Here is a 17,704-nt window from a genome sequence, read left to right as displayed (position 1 = left end):
CAAACCTTATGTCGCACGCACAATATATGTTAACATGCCTCGATCCACAATGCTGCTAAGGTGTTGTGTGCATGCGTGCTGAGCATTCTGGGGCGGATTACGTCACTTTGAAAGTCCTGCATTGTGCTGGACATCATATTGTGTCAATATTGTAAAATGAACGAAACCAAGTTCATGGCGTTAAGTAAGTTGGATTCACCAGGTATTTACCTTCGTGATAACCAGGGACATGGAGACAAGATCAAGGCAAAGGGATCGGGTTTTTATTTTTTTACTGCATCATCACCATGTTATGGAGAATATCATTTGGTTTTAAATATTTATCAATATCTGAAACTGCAGGGACGAGGGACAAGTAAATGTTGAATCGCATTACATTTTGACAATTAGAAATTGTTTGAACAAATATATATTTGCAAACTTCACTCTGAAAACAAGTATTTATTTTGATTCCTGTGAAAGTTCAATCTTTTCATTCACCTTTACATCATTATCCTCATTTTATTTGGCATTTAGAATTAAAGTTTTTTTTTTTTTACTTTACTTTCCATCAGGTCTCACACTTCACCTTAGATCTTAAACAGTGAATGTTGCTGCTAAATAATATTGGCCCAAATGCATAGATGTGAACTTTCAGGCAATTATTAGATACGTGTTGACTTCACCTTGATAAATATTGACTGAAGTGAAATGCAGATCCGAAGAATACATTTATTTTGATTGTAAAGGAGCAGTTTCTCTCAACTTATGCGATACCTCATTATTTAGTCAGTATTAATACATCGTCTTCGCACACAAGCACCTTCCATTGCCCACATGCACGATAGCACCTTTCCTTGCCGCTGCGTACAATCGCACCTTGCTTTGCCAACGCGCACGATTGCGTTGCACATGATCACACCTTGCTTTGCCGCTGCATTGATCACACCTTGCTTTGCCGCTGCATTGATCACACCTTGCTTTGCCGCTGCATTGATCACACCTTGCTTTGCCGCTGCATTGATCACACCTTGCTTTGCCAACGCGCACAATTGCGTTGCACATGATCACACCTTGCTTTGCCGCTGCATTGATCACAACTTGCTTTGCCGCTGCATATGATCACACCTTGCTTTGCCGCTGCATATGATCACACCTTGCTTTACCGCTGCATATGATCACAACTTGCTTTACCGCTGCATATGATCACAACTTGCTTTACCGCTGCATATGATCACAACTTGCTTTGCCGCTGCATATGATCACAACTTGCTTTGCCGCTGCATATGATCACAACTTGCTTTGCCGCTGCATATGATCACAACTTGCTTTACCGCTGCATATGATCACAACTTGCTTTGCCGCTGCATTGATCACAACTTGCTTTACCGCTGCATATGATCACAACTTGCTTTACCGCTGCATATGATCACAACTTGCTTTGCCGCTGCATATGATCACAACTTGCTTTGCCGCTGCATTGATCACAACTTGCTTTGCCGCTGCATATGATCACAACTTGCTTTGCCGCTGCATTGATCACAACTTGCTTTACCGCTGCATATGATCACAACTTGCTTTACCGCTGCATATGATCACAACTTGCTTTGCCGCTGCATTGATCACAACTTGCTTTGCCGCTGCATATGATCACAACTTGCTTTGCCGCTGCATTGATCACAACTTGCTTTGCCGCTGCATATGATCACAACTTGCTTTGCCGCTGCATTGATCACAACTTGCTTTGCCGCTGCACATGATCACAACTTGCTTTGCCGCTGCACATGATCACAACTTGCTTTGCCGCTGCATTGATCACAACTTGCTTTGCCGCTGCATATGATCACAACTTGCTTTGCCGCTGCATTGATCACAACTTGCTTTACCGCTGCATATGATCACAACTTGCTTTGCCGCTGCATTGATCACAACTTGCTTTACCGCTGCATTTTGATCACAACTTGCTTTGCCGCTGCATATGATCACAACTTGCTTTACCGCTGCATTGATCACAACTTGCTTTGCCGCTGCATTGATCACAACTTGCTTTACCGCTGCATATGATCACAACTTGCTTTACCGCTGCATATGATCACAACTTGCTTTGCCGCTGCATATGATCACAACTTGCTTTGCCGCTGCATATGATCACAACTTGCTTTGCCGCTGCATTGATCACAACTTGCTTTGCCGCTGCATTGATCACAACTTGCTTTGCCGCTGCATTGATCACAACTTGCTTTGCCGCTGCATTGATCACAACTTGCTTTGCCGCTGCATTGATCACAACTTGCTTTGCCGCTGCATTGATCACAACTTGCTTTGCCGCTGCATTGATCACAACTTGCTTTGCCGCTGCATTGATCACAACTTGCTTTGCCGCTGCATATGATCACAACTTGCTTTGCCGCTGCATTGATCACAACTTGCTTTGCCGCTGCATATGATCACAACTTGCTTTGCCGCTGCATTGATCACAACTTGCTTTGCCGCTGCATTGATCACAACTTGCTTTGCCGCTGCATTGATCACAACTTGCTTTACCGCTACACATGATCACAACTTGCTTTACCGCTGCATATGATCACAACTTGCTTTGCCGCTGCATATGATCACAACTTGCTTTACCGCTGCATATGATCACAACTTGCTTTGCCGCTGCATATGATCACAACTTGCTTTACCGCTGCATATGATCACAACTTGCTTTACCGCTGCATATGATCACAACTTGCTTTGCCGCTGCATATGATCACAACTTGCTTTGCCGCTGCATTGATCACAACTTGCTTTGCCGCTGCATTGATCACAACTTGCTTTGCCGCTGCATTGATCACAACTTGCTTTGCCGCTGCATATGATCACAACTTGCTTTGCCGCTGCATTGATCACAACTTGCTTTGCCGCTGCATTGATCACAACTTGCTTTGCCGCTGCATTGATCACAACTTGCTTTGCCGCTGCATATGATCACAACTTGCTTTGCCGCTGCATTGATCACAACTTGCTTTGCCGCTGCATATGATCACAACTTGCTTTGCCGCTGCATATGATCACAACTTGCTTTGCCGCTGCATATGATCACAACTTGCTTTACCGCTGCATATGATCACAACTTGCTTTACCGCTGCATATGATCACAACTTGCTTTGCCGCTGCATTGATCACAACTTGCTTTACCGCTGCATATGATCACAACTTGCTTTACCGCTGCATATGATCACAACTTGCTTTGCCGCTGCATATGATCACAACTTGCTTTGCCGCTGCATTGATCACAACTTGCTTTGCCGCTGCATATGATCACAACTTGCTTTGCCGCTGCATTGATCACAACTTGCTTTACCGCTGCATATGATCACAACTTGCTTTACCGCTGCATATGATCACAACTTGCTTTGCCGCTGCATTGATCACAACTTGCTTTACCGCTGCATATGATCACAACTTGCTTTGCCGCTGCATATGATCACAACTTGCTTTGCCGCTGCATATGATCACAACTTGCTTTACCGCTGCATATGATCACAACTTGCTTTGCCGCTGCACATGATCACAACTTGCTTTGCCGCTGCACATGATCACAACTTGCTTTGCCGCTGCATTGATCACAACTTGCTTTGCCGCTGCATATGATCACAACTTGCTTTGCCGCTGCATTGATCACAACTTGCTTTACCGCTGCATATGATCACAACTTGCTTTGCCGCTGCATTGATCACAACTTGCTTTACCGCTGCATTTTGATCACAACTTGCTTTGCCGCTGCATATGATCACAACTTGCTTTACCGCTGCATTGATCACAACTTGCTTTGCCGCTGCATTGATCACAACTTGCTTTGCCGCTGCATATGATCACAACTTGCTTTACCGCTGCACATGATCACAACTTGCTTTGCCGCTGCATATGATCACAACTTGCTTTGCCGCTGCATATGATCACAACTTGCTTTGCCGCTGCATTGATCACAACTTGCTTTGCCGCTGCATTGATCACAACTTGCTTTGCCGCTGCATTGATCACAACTTGCTTTGCCGCTGCATTGATCACAACTTGCTTTGCCGCTGCATTGATCACAACTTGCTTTGCCGCTGCATTGATCACAACTTGCTTTGCCGCTGCATATGATCACAACTTGCTTTGCCGCTGCATTGATCACAACTTGCTTTGCCGCTGCATTGATCACAACTTGCTTTGCCGCTGCATTGATCACAACTTGCTTTACCGCTGCACATGATCACAACTTGCTTTACCGCTGCATATGATCACAACTTGCTTTGCCGCTGCATATGATCACAACTTGCTTTACCGCTGCATATGATCACAACTTGCTTTGCCGCTGCATATGATCACAACTTGCTTTACCGCTGCATATGATCACAACTTGCTTTACCGCTGCATATGATCACAACTTGCTTTGCCGCTGCATATGATCACAACTTGCTTTGCCGCTGCATATGATCACAACTTGCTTTGCCGCTGCATTGATCACAACTTGCTTTGCCGCTGCATTGATCACAACTTGCTTTGCCGCTGCATTGATCACAACTTGCTTTGCCGCTGCATATGATCACAACTTGCTTTGCCGCTGCATATGATCACAACTTGCTTTGCCGCTGCATTGATCACAACTTGCTTTGCCGCTGCATTGATCACAACTTGCTTTGCCGCTGCATTGATCACAACTTGCTTTGCCGCTGCATATGATCACAACTTGCTTTACCGCTGCACATGATCACAACTTGCTTTGCCGCTGCATATGATCACAACTTGCTTTACCGCTGCATATGATCACAACTTGCTTTACCGCTGCATATGATCACAACTTGCTTTACCGCTGCACATGATCACAACTTGCTTTGCCGCTGCATTGATCACAACTTGCTTTGCCGCTGCACATGATCACAACTTGCTTTGCCGCTGCATATGATCACAACTTGCTTTGCCGCTGCACATGATCACAACTTGCTTTGCCGCTGCATATGATCACAACTTGCTTTGCCGCTGCATATGATCACAACTTGCTTTACCGCTGCATATGATCACAACTTGCTTTACCGCTGCACATGATCACAACTTGCTTTGCCGCTGCATATGATCACAACTTGCTTTGCCGCTGCATATGATCACAACTTGCTTTACCGCTGCACATGATCACAACTTGCTTTGCCGCTGCACATGATCACAACATGCTTTGCCGCTGCATTGATCACAACTTGCTTTGCCGCTGCATATGATCACAACTTGCTTTACCGCTGCATATGATCACAACTTGCTTTACCGCTGCACATGATCACAACTTGCTTTGCCGCTGCATATGATCACAACTTGCTTTGCCGCTGCATTGATCACAACTTGCTTTGCCGCTGCACATGATCACAACTTGCTTTGCCGCTGCATATGATCACAACTTGCTTTGCCGCTGCACATGATCACAACTTGCTTTGCCGCTGCATATGATCACAACTTGCTTTGCCGCTGCATATGATCACAACTTGCTTTACCGCTGCATATGATCACAACTTGCTTTACCGCTGCACATGATCACAACTTGCTTTGCCGCTGCATATGATCACAACTTGCTTTGCCGCTGCATTGATCACAACTTGCTTTGCCGCTGCATATGATCACAACTTGCTTTACCGCTGCACATGATCACAACTTGCTTTGCCGCTGCACATGATCACAACATGCTTTGCCGCTGCATTGATCACAACTTGCTTTGCCGCTGCATATGATCACAACTTGCTTTACCGCTGCATATGATCACAACTTGCTTTACCGCTGCACATGATCACAACTTGCTTTTCCGCTGCACATGATCACAACATGCTTTGCCGCTGCATTGATCACAACTTGCTTTGCCGCTGCATATGATCACAACTTGCTTTAACGCTGCATATGATCACAACTTGCTTTACCGCTGCACATGATCACAACTTGCTTTACCGCTGCACATGATCACAACTTGCTTTGCCGCTGCATTGATCACACCTTGCTTTGCCGCTGCATATGATCACACCTTGCTTTGCTGCTGCATATGATCACACCTTGCTTTGCCGCTGCATATGATCACACCTTGCTGTGCCGCTGCATATGATCACACCTTGCTTTTCCGCTACACATGATCACACCTTGCTTTGCCGCTGCATATGATCACACCTTGCTGTGCCGCTGCATATGATCACACCTTGCTGTGCCGCTACACATGATCACACCTTGCTTTGCCGCTACATATGATCACACCTTGCTTTGCCGCTGCATATGATCACACCTAGCTTTGCCGCTGCATATGATCACACCTTGCTTTGCCGCTACACATGATCACACCATGCTTTGCCGCTGCATATGATCACACCTTGCTGTGCCGCTGCATATGATCACACCTTGCTTTTCCGCTACACATGATCACACCTTGCTTTGCCGCTGCATATGATCACACCTTGCTGTGCCGCTGCATATGATCACACCTTGCTGTGCCGCTACACATGATCACACCTTGCTTTGCCGCTACATATGATCACACCTTGCTGTGCCGCTGCATATGATCACACCTTGCTTTGCCGCTACACATGATCACACCCTGCTTTGCCGCTGCATATGATCACACCTTGCTTTGCCGCTGCATATGATCACACCTTGCTGTGCCGCTGCATATGATCACACCTTGCTGTGCCGCTGCACATGATCACACCTTGCTTTGCCGCTGCATATGATCACACCTTGCTTTGCCGCTGCATTGATCACACCTTGCTGTGCCGCTGCATATGATCACAACTTGCTTTACCGCTGCATATGATCACAACTTGCTTTACCGCTGCACATGATCACAACTTGCTTTGCCGCTGCATATGATCACAACTTGCTTTGCCGCTGCATTGATCACAACTTGCTTTGCCGCTGCATATGATCACAACTTGCTTTACCGCTGCACATGATCACAACTTGCTTTGCCGCTGCACATGATCACAACATGCTTTGCCGCTGCATTGATCACAACTTGCTTTGCCGCTGCATATGATCACAACTTGCTTTACCGCTGCATATGATCACAACTTGCTTTACCGCTGCACATGATCACAACTTGCTTTGCCGCTGCACATGATCACAACATGCTTTGCCGCTGCATTGATCACAACTTGCTTTGCCGCTGCATATGATCACAACTTGCTTTAACGCTGCATATGATCACAACTTGCTTTACCGCTGCACATGATCACAACTTGCTTTACCGCTGCACATGATCACAACTTGCTTTGCCGCTGCATTGATCACACCTTGCTTTGCCGCTGCATATGATCACACCTTGCTTTGCTGCTGCATATGATCACACCTTGCTTTGCCGCTGCATATGATCACACCTTGCTGTGCCGCTGCATATGATCACACCTTGCTTTTCCGCTACACATGATCACACCTTGCTTTGCCGCTGCATATGATCACACCTTGCTGTGCCGCTGCATATGATCACACCTTGCTGTGCCGCTACACATGATCACACCTTGCTTTGCCGCTACATATGATCACACCTTGCTTTGCCGCTGCATATGATCACACCTAGCTTTGCCGCTGCATATGATCACACCTTGCTTTGCCGCTACACATGATCACACCATGCTTTGCCGCTGCATATGATCACACCTTGCTGTGCCGCTGCATATGATCACACCTTGCTTTTCCGCTACACATGATCACACCTTGCTTTGCCGCTGCATATGATCACACCTTGCTGTGCCGCTGCATATGATCACACCTTGCTGTGCCGCTACACATGATCACACCTTGCTTTGCCGCTACATATGATCACACCTTGCTGTGCCGCTGCATATGATCACACCTTGCTTTGCCGCTACACATGATCACACCCTGCTTTGCCGCTGCATATGATCACACCTTGCTTTGCCGCTGCATATGATCACACCTTGCTGTGCCGCTGCATATGATCACACCTTGCTGTGCCGCTGCACATGATCACACCTTGCTTTGCCGCTGCATATGATCACACCTTGCTTTGCCGCTGCATTGATCACACCTTGCTGTGCCGCTGCACATGATCACACCTTGCTTTTCCGCTACATGTGATCACAACTTGCTTTGCTGCTGCACATGATCACACCTTGCTTTGCTGCTGCACATGATCACACATTGCTTTACCGCTACACATGATCACACCTTGCTTTGCTGCTGCACATGATCACACCTTGCTTTACCAGTACACCTGGTCACACCTTGCTTTACCGCTACACATGATCACACCTTGCTTTGCTGCTGCACAAGATCACACCTTGCTTTGCTGCTGCACATGATCACACCTTGCTTTACCAGTACACCTGGTCACACCTTGCTTTACCGCTACACATGATCACACCTTGCTTTTCCGCCACACACAAAGAAACCTTTCTCTACTCCTCAATGCAAATCACTCCTTGTGCTTTACCTTCACACACAATTGCACCTTGCTGGGCTTTGCAGATGCAGCTCCTTGACGAGTTTCCAGTGCAAGGTGGACAGAAAGATCCCAAACAGAGAACTATTCCCTTCCTGCCTGGTATGTCAACATAATATTTTGTTGTTGTTGTTGTTTTATAAATCGTGGTGATACATATAAATATACACAAGTGAATAAAAATATTTATGCTAAATAAAAAAGGCTATGTAGGGTTGACAAAGTACAGTATAAAAAAGTCCTAAACAAGATCGGGATGATGTTGGTTTAGAGAGTAGGTAACAGTATTGCCATCACATAACAATCCCTACATCACTGCCTCATTTGCACTTCATCAATCATTGCTTCAAGCTTCTACAAACATTTCACTGGTTACAACAGTACTTGATTACTCTTGTAGTGTAGCCACATAATGAGACTGTACAATTTACAGCCCGAGTACAATGTTATAATATCAGTTCATGATCATCAAATTCTTACAACTGCATGAACATCTCAAATAACAGCATTCTATAATTATCTCCAACTGTGATTGGTTACTCTAAGTTGATAAAAAAAGAAAAGTAGGAAAGACAACTGAAGCTGCAAGAAGTCCCTGAAACTATGTAGGAGCTTCTTATACTTCTGCAGAAATGAAATATAGGAGCTTCTAATACTTTTAGCTCGGACAAGCCCTCGACAATAGTCTGGAGGCAGTGATGCAGGGATTGTTATGTGATGGCAAAACTGTTAGCTACTCTCTAAACCAACATCATCCCGATCTTGTTTAGGACCTTTTTTAGACTGTAGTTTGTCATCCCTACATTGCCGTTTTAATTTGGCATTAATTTTTTATTCACTTGTTTCTGTAATTTTTTACAATGTGGAATAACACAATGGTATGTGGTACTTAGAGGATACCCAACCTTGGAGCAAAAGTGCCATCTTAGTCAGCAAAGTCAAACACTGCACATGTGACCCTATATTGTCTTACGTAACCCTGACTGTATCTTGCAGCTCTGTCTTATTGCTCGTTTCTCAAAGAGTAATGTCTTCATCCAGCCTCATGCCACACAAGGACCTGCACTTAGAAACGGCCAAAATAGTTACTGTGGATTTACAGTCGAGAGATCAACATCAAAGTGATCATGCTGCAGCCTGATGCACATAGCCATCTCCGTGACATTTTCATGCAAAATTTTCGTCAACATGCATAGGGGAGTACCTTACCCAATCCATACTCTCGCTGTTGTACACATACACTGGGGTATTCAGCAAATGTGCGAGAGTAAGAATTTCGTTTTCTGTACCCCAAGTACCTGCACTGTCCATACGAGAAGCTCTTATGTAGGCTTCAACACTGGACACACCAGTGGAAAGTACGAATGGCTCAATATCAGACATGTGTGTGACAATTGCAGAATGCACAGCTCCGTGTTGTTGTTGCGAGCCAGTGATATGTGCAAATGAGCGAAATAAGCAGTTACCGTCGCCTTTGATTTTTAACTCAACTGGACTATGTCCAGCTGAGTTTTTGTCGACATCCAGTGTCCTTCGTCTGTCTGTCGTCTGTAAACAATTTGATGTCTTCGCTCTAAAAGTCACAAATATTGATTAAATTTGATGAAACCTGTTATGCAGCATCTTTAAGACATAAACTAGTTTGGGATTGCATTTGGGCGTTGCACGCCCAAAAATGGGCGTGGCAGGGTGGCCATATTGAAAAATAAATTTTTGTCATATGTTTTTAGCACATATAAACTATATAGTTTGTGGTTCTATTATGCATATTCTAACCATATTGATATAGACCAGTTGAGTTCAGGTTCCCTGGAACCTCTCGTTTGAAATCTGTGATGATCTGGACATGTAAGAATCACATCTTTACCACCGCAACTCATACCATTGGACCTGATGAAAACGAGACCGAGCATATTGCATGCTGAGCGCTGCCATTCCTCAGTGATGGAATAGTACCTATGATCAGGCCATTCCTGTATATTGGCTGTCTGGGGGTTACTGTTATCAACAGGTTTCTTTTTCTTTTCTGACTTTCCATCATTGACATTCTGCTGTGAATTGGTGCGTTTGTTTTTCCCAGGTGGGTTAGCACTTGAACTGCGAACCTCTTTAGTTGAGATGACCACATCATAATGACTGCCCGTGTGTCTCAGGTAGATGGACTTAGCTGCAACAGTATTACCTTCCGCATTAAACAGGTAGGCTGCCTCATAAAAGAATGGCTCATTATGAGCACAGTGCAAACCCTCACCAAAGTCTCCCCTTTCTTTTAACTCAAGGCTACACATTGACCTGATAGCCTGAAGCAAGACCCCAGCATACTGCTTACGCATCTGAAGGGCCTTGTTTACCAATCTCTTAGCTGCTAGAGACGACACAGCTTTCTTACAAGAGTAACTAGTCATTGTTTTGGATATATTTGGGTGCTTCTTTTTGAAAGCTTTGACTAAAGCTTCAGCAATGCAGAGTAGTTTCTTGCTCACCTCAAGAACATACTGATGCTTTGCATAAGGCTTAGATTCAGCTAGTTCATACCTCCGCCTCATGCCTGCACAACGCTGGGCTCTGATCTTCGTGTGACATACCCGAGCACACTTTAGAATAGACTTGGCCTTTTTAGATAGTGTGCACGACGAGCAGCTAGTTCTTTATGTCTGTGAGTACTGTAGTACACATGACGAACACCTTTTATTATATTGCTGTGAGCAACGTAGTGTCTTTTAAAAGCAGCTTTGAGCTCGTCTCTGTGAGCACTATTGTACTCACTGCAAGCAGCTTTGAGCTCGTCTGTGAGCACTATTGTACTCGCTACAAGCAGCTTTGAGTTTGTATCTGTGAGCACTATTGTATTTGTTGAAAGCAGCTTTGTGCTTTACAGAGCCCACTGCATTGCTAGCTTTAGAGGCAGCCTTTTTCTCCTCACTTTCATCGAGGTACTTGTCACATGCCCGTGATAAAATCATCTGCTTGTTATTTGCATAATATTTTCTATTTTGAGCTCTTTTCTTTTGCTGAGCAGAAGTCATACTGGAGGTAGATACTGTAGTGGTTCGTTCCCTTTGAAAGACCGGATAACATCCATTAGCTCCTCCAATGTAACTGGTGTGGTTTGAAGGTTTCCCTACAACCAATAGGGTGGGGACAGAGGGGAGGGCGGAGCCTCTCGGGAGGAATTTATGCACGGCCGGACGTGAAAGACACTCTCGTGGTTTTTACTGTTTTGCTTACTTGGAAGTGTCAAAAAAACATATTATACAGTCGAGAGAGTCGAGAGTGCCAGCACACTCTCTGATAATAGTTTTGTAAAATTAACATCAATGAAGAACTTCATCAAAATAAGATATAAGTATTTATCTGTGGTATCCAAATCCTGGTTCTGAAAAATCAGAAGACCTCGTAATAGTCGAGTAGATTCTCGCCAGACAAAAACAGTCACTATAAATCATCAGAAAGACGTTAGTCAAACACACTGTACACGTGACACGCTTTCTTATCTGCGCATGCACATAGCAAGGTTCAGGGTTGAGCAAGTAGGGAAACTAGGATCTTTATATATAAAGATCAATTAATTGACCATTGACCACTGCAGTCGATGCAGTATGCCAAAACAAAGATGAAACTGTTCTATACGAAGGCCTCAGTGATGTGCTGATGTAGCGAATCTGCCGCCGAGGACCCGTGAGCCGTGACTGGAGTGTTCGTGATCACGTGTCCCGTGTGCGGTGTATAGCACTGGTACCTCACTATTATTTTATTTTCATAAATGTAACAATGAAAAACAAGGCAATCCCCGAGACATGTTATTTCTGCTGATATTATTTGATGCCACATCAACATTATTACGCATAACGCTGACAATGAGGCAAATGTGTCTAGCTGCTCCACCCCCATTAAGTTGATTGACAGTCAGAGCCACGCCTACCCCAGTCCTATTCTTTCACAAAGGAATGTAGTTTTCCGTAATTTTTGTGGAATCCTTTCAAGCTACGAGAATTATAATACCAAAGGATGTTGCAGGAAGTAAAACTCTGTCGAATGGTAACAGAATCATTGCCATTGATAGAGGCAGCTTGAAAATATGCCGTCTGAAGAAGATTATTGGTTCACGAGTTATCAAGTGACCACTATATTCGTTGTGTGTGTGTGTGTGTGTGTGTGTGTGTGTGTGTGTGTGTGTGTGTGTGTGTGTGTGTGTGTGTGTGTGTGTGTGTGTGTGTGTGTGTGTGTGTGTGTGTGTGTGTGTGTGTGTGTGTCTGTCCGCAGCATAACTACCCGATGATATAATTCGATCTTTATGAAACTTGGGTGGGAGGTTGATATCATGATCTAGTTGTGTCCTGCCTAGAGTGGGCGTATTGCGCCATTGTTGGCGGAGCCACGACCGAAAAAGATGTCTTTTTAGGGGGTAATCGAGTTCAAGCTACATCTCCGAGGGGTTTGGTGGAATCTGACAGGGGTTTCGATATTTTGTTAGGCCAATGGCATGTGTCTAGCCCCACGGAGCTCGATTTTTAATTTTCGCCCCAAGGTCAAGGTCACAAGGTCACAAAATTTTGAAAAGTCGATTTTTGATGGTTTTATTACATTGTTGGCTTCCTGATAGGGTGAAATGTCGTACAAGATCTTATATTATCACATACATCATGAAATAGCCTGGTGTTGGCTTAGCGGTTAGGGTGCCGGCTTGGGAACCTAGGATCCTGGGTTCGAATCCCGGTCGATTGCTGAATTAACGCTAGGGGGGGTTGACTCAGCCTGTCATCCTTCCGAGGTCGGCAAATTGAGTACCAGTTCACTGGTAATTCCCTGTGTGTCGCAAAAGGCGACTAACAGGGTTGGCGGCAGGAAGGGCATCTGGCTGTAAAACATTGCTTCAAAAAGGGGACCACGGTGCCCGAAAAAGGCCAATCCTGCTCTGCGGGGAAAAATGGCCTCTAAAGGTGGTATATATATATAATTAAGTATTTATTTATATCCTTTCTCATATCCCGAAAAAGGCCAAATCTGCTCTGCAGGGAAAAATAGCCTCTAAAGGTGGTATATATTGTTGCGGATTCAGGGTACGGCACTTCCGTTACCAAGGGGGGGGGGGGGGAGGAGTTAGTCCCCTTGTGTTTTAAGCTGGCCGTCTCCGATCCTGGAAACTATGATGTCACTTCCGGTCGGTAGTAGCCAGGGTCATTGGTCAATGAAGTCCCAAATACCTGCTTACTAGTACCAACCGTAAGCGAGGAGATAATTTCCACCCGAGCCGCAGCGTTAATGGATACGCCGAGCGAAGCGAGCTGCGACTCGGGCCGTTAACAAAAAGACTAACCCGATTCTGAGCGGTTCTAATCGTGCCACAGGTACTCAATGGAGAAATCACGAAGACGATCGGATGAGAGGAAACCAAAAGGTCAGGAAGAACAAATATAATTTATTACTACACTGTACAATAAAAGAGGAAACAAAAGAAAGGCATATACAAGAGGAGCAAAAGGACACAGGGCAAGCTTATACACTCTTAATTATCATGCCCAGGACATCACAAACGGACTTACACGAAAGGGTAGTGGTAGGAAGGAAGAGAAGGCAGATGGCAGGGAAGGAAGGTCCGGGCAGATGGCTCCGGCGTCGAGGTCCGGCTCCAAGCTCACGCTCCGCTCCGGTCCACGCTTTGCTTCGCGGCGAAACCCGGCAAGCAGCGCGGTTCGTGTCGTCGTGGTGGCGGACCGTCTCTCTCTCTCTCTATCTCTCTCTCTCTCTCTCCCTCTCCCTCTCCTCCCTCTCCCTCTCCCTCTCCCTCTCTCCCCCTCTCCCTCTCCCTCTCCCTCTCTCCCCCTCTCTCTCTCCCCCTCTCTCTCTCTCCCCCCCTCTCTCTCTCCCACTCTCTCTCTCTCTCTCTCTCCCCCTCTCTCTCTCTCTCTCCCCCTCTCTCTCTCTCTCTCCCCCTCTCTCTCTCTCCCCCTCTCTCTCTCTCTCTCTCTCCCCCTCTCTCTCTCTCTCTCCCCCTCTCTCTCTCTCCCCCCCTCTCTCTCTCTCTCCCCCTCTCTCTCTCTCTCTCCCCCTCTCTCTCTCTCTCTCTCTCCCCCTCCCTCTCTCTCTCTCTCCCCCTCTCTCTCTCTCTCTCTCTCTCTCCCCCTCTCTCTCTCTCTCTCCCCCCCCCCTCTCTCTCTCTCCCCCCTCTCTCTCTCCCCGTCTCTCTCTCCCCGTCTCTCTCTCCCCGTCTCATCTGCCGCTCATCTGCTCTGCCTTGGTGTTCGACTCCTTCTCTCTTCCTGGCTCATCTCTCGAAGTAGTCCCACGCGAACACTTTTATTACGCCCTCGCGTATCAAGCCGCATGCCTTTTAGGTCCGCCTACCGGTGAACACGCCTCGGCCCTGATTGGTCGCGAGGGTTCACCGGCTCCTCCCTTCGTGACACGTTGATGGGGCCACGCCTCGCTCCGACAACTCCTCCCCCTTTTTCTCCAACTCGACCGCGTGGTTAATGGCGTTTGGAGCCAGCGCTGAGGTGGCTGCGACTGGCAGAGGCGCGTAATACAATTTGGAGAGGGGCCAGCCGCAAAATGAATGGGATTGAACAAGGGGCCTAGGTTATTTGATTAATGCAACGCAGAGTCAAACTATTGGAAACAGAGCCTTACCTGAAACACATACTAATGAGATAACTGAAGAAGGTCCTATGGTGTCCTACGTGTTGCAAAATGGACTAGCTAGGGTGCGACCTTTGACCTTTGGAAGATGAGGATATTTACACGGAATTATTTACAAGGCTTATTATTTTACAAGTGAAGGTTCTAAAAACCATAACAATATATATAATTAAGTATTTATTTATATCCTTCCTCATATGGGCAATATCTCCGGCACATTTTGAGCGAGGTAGCTGATATTTGGACACGACAATCACCAAGTGATTTGGCTGTAAAGGTGTATTTTTAATTTATTGATTTTTTGATTAATCAATTAATCCATTAATTATTTCATTATTCAATTAACTACCTAATTTTTTGAATGTACAGATTCAGTTGAAACGGTTGTGGTTTAGGTATTCCATTAGCCAATTGATTAATAATTTAATTATTTAACGATTATTATTTATTTGTTTTCATTATTAATCACTTATTTATTGTCATTCTCATATGGGCAATATCTCAGGCACCGTTTGGGCTATGATGCTGATATTCGGACATGGCCGTGACCAAGAGATGTGGCTATAAAGGATATTTTTATTCATTGATTAATCAATTAATCAATTTATTATTTCTTGATTTATCAAATAATCGATTATTTATTTGATTTTTTGATTAATTCTTTATTCAATTAATTTTCAAAAAGTTACAGCTCCGGATGAAACCCTGGTGGTTTAGGTATGCGAATAGCCAGTTGATTAATAAATTAATTATTCTGCGATTATTATTTATTTATTTTCATTACGCAATTAATCAATCAATCAATCAATTATTGTACACCACTCCCTCCCAAAACCGTCTTTATGTGCTGCACGGCGGCATTGCTGGGTGCCTAAGGCGCCCCGGCAATGTCATGTGCTGGAGGATGTTATTTATTTCGCATGGGGGCGGTGTACTTTGAATGTAGCTCTACTTGTTCTTTTCCCTTTCTTGTTAACTTCCTGTGTTGGCCTGTTAGCATGTAGCTCGTTATTGGCCTTGGTTATTCACTATTTTGTGTGTTGCAAACAGCGTCTCCTGGATAGGGGGTGGGCGGTGGGGATTGTTTGGACAATACAAAAACTCATCTGCTTTCAATAATTGTGTTGCTTATTTAGGTCACTACAGGAAAATGTAATAAGCAGTTTGTTAGAGTTGTATCGAATCATAATGCATAAGCAAGTGGTACCTTCATCACTTTCTCAAATTTTATTTGTAATTGTCATTTTGTGTTCTTTGGTTTCTCCTCTCCATGTTCACTGCTCTTTGCAACAACTAATTCTTCATTTGTTTGCTATCCCCGTGCTTTAAACAAACAAAAAGAACGGGGGGGGAGGGGGATATTTAAATTGGCTCAGTTTGTCTGTTTATCTGTCTGTCTATATGTTTGTCCATCACGCTATCTCATAAACAGTTGTGTAAATATTCACCAAACTTTGTGGTTATGATCGCCACATGGCAAGGTGTAAGAACAGTACTATGCTTTTTGCTCCTGCTCCCTGAGGCCTTGTGGAAGTAAATGCAATTATGGGCACATTTTAAAACTTTTTCAATGAAACTGTATTTGCAATCAAAATTGGGGGATGCATGAAATATTTAACAATTTTTTGGATTTCACCCCTCAGTTCATGCCCTAGGGAGTGGGACTTGGGGCCACAGGGGTCAAAACAGAAGATTTTATTTTATGCAAAATTTGCCCTTTGGTCATTCCTTTCAACCTTGGGAAGCATAGGGATTTACGAAAGCATTCCATCGGCTTCACTCCAGTTAGTTATTGTCGGAACAATGTTGCATCTATAATATAACTATTCCCTTAAATCTGGATGGCAGTCCACTGATATTAATGGTGGTTTTTAACATAATCTTAGGAAATGTATAAGGTAAGGGGTCATCAAAATATTGTAATGATCATACTTGGGGTTGATAATACAGTACATGGATTCCCCAGTTTGCATTATATTTGTGGACATATTGGGAAAGAAAGAGGATGTAAAATCAACATACATATACTCAACTGAGAGTTCATAGAACATGATACCCCATGCAGTATTCAAGTCTATACGTAATTCAACTTTCATAAAATGATCATCTTGATGATTTTTTTTTTTAATCCAAAAATTTTGTGCTACTTAAGCAGCCTTATACATCACCCTTATACACTGTAATAAGACGACATTGACTCACAGTTTAGGAGATGAAAGCTTTATATATCACCTTGAACGCAGCGTCAATTGGCATTGTACATAGCCATTTTGGTGACCTCTTCTTCACCCCGATACTGCATCCTCTCGCATTCCACACCCACTTCCCAGGGACTGTGCTTAACAACTCTTATTACATACACTAGTCTATATAACTTGTCCAAGTACAGTCGGACCCCGCCATTCGTGGTTCCGTGTATTTGCGGTTGATAAAATGCGACCTGTTTCTCTATTCATGGAAAAGTGTCCCGCAAAGGGCGTTTTTTTCTATTCACGGCCGTGTCCCACTAATTCTCGGTTTTTCAGGGGCGCAAAAAAAAATTCACGAGCCGCTGGCTTTACACATTTATAAAAACCCATCTTTCACCAGCCATGCATAAAGCAGTTGGACATATGCAAAAAAACATCTTCCACAAGC

At 44.6% G+C, this 17,704-nt stretch overlaps 1 protein-coding gene across 1 annotated transcript in view; it reads left to right on the top strand.

The window, feature by feature from the left end:
* Positions 1 to 17,704, top strand: part of LOC137421133 (SH3 and PX domain-containing protein 2B) — a 203,116-nt gene that overhangs the window by 25,853 nt on the left and 159,559 nt on the right. The window contains exon 3 of the mRNA XM_068106874.2: positions 8,455 to 8,530. Coding sequence (XP_067962975.2) covers positions 8,455 to 8,530 — 76 coding nt within the window. The remainder of the gene's footprint in view (positions 1 to 8,454; positions 8,531 to 17,704) is intronic.

Source organism: Myxine glutinosa, chromosome 2 (genome assembly GCF_964187855.1).
Source record: "Myxine glutinosa chromosome 2, kmMyxGlut1.1, whole genome shotgun sequence".
NCBI lineage: Eukaryota > Metazoa > Chordata > Myxini > Myxiniformes > Myxinidae > Myxine > Myxine glutinosa.
This window is presented reverse-complemented; position numbering and strand designations above follow the sequence as displayed.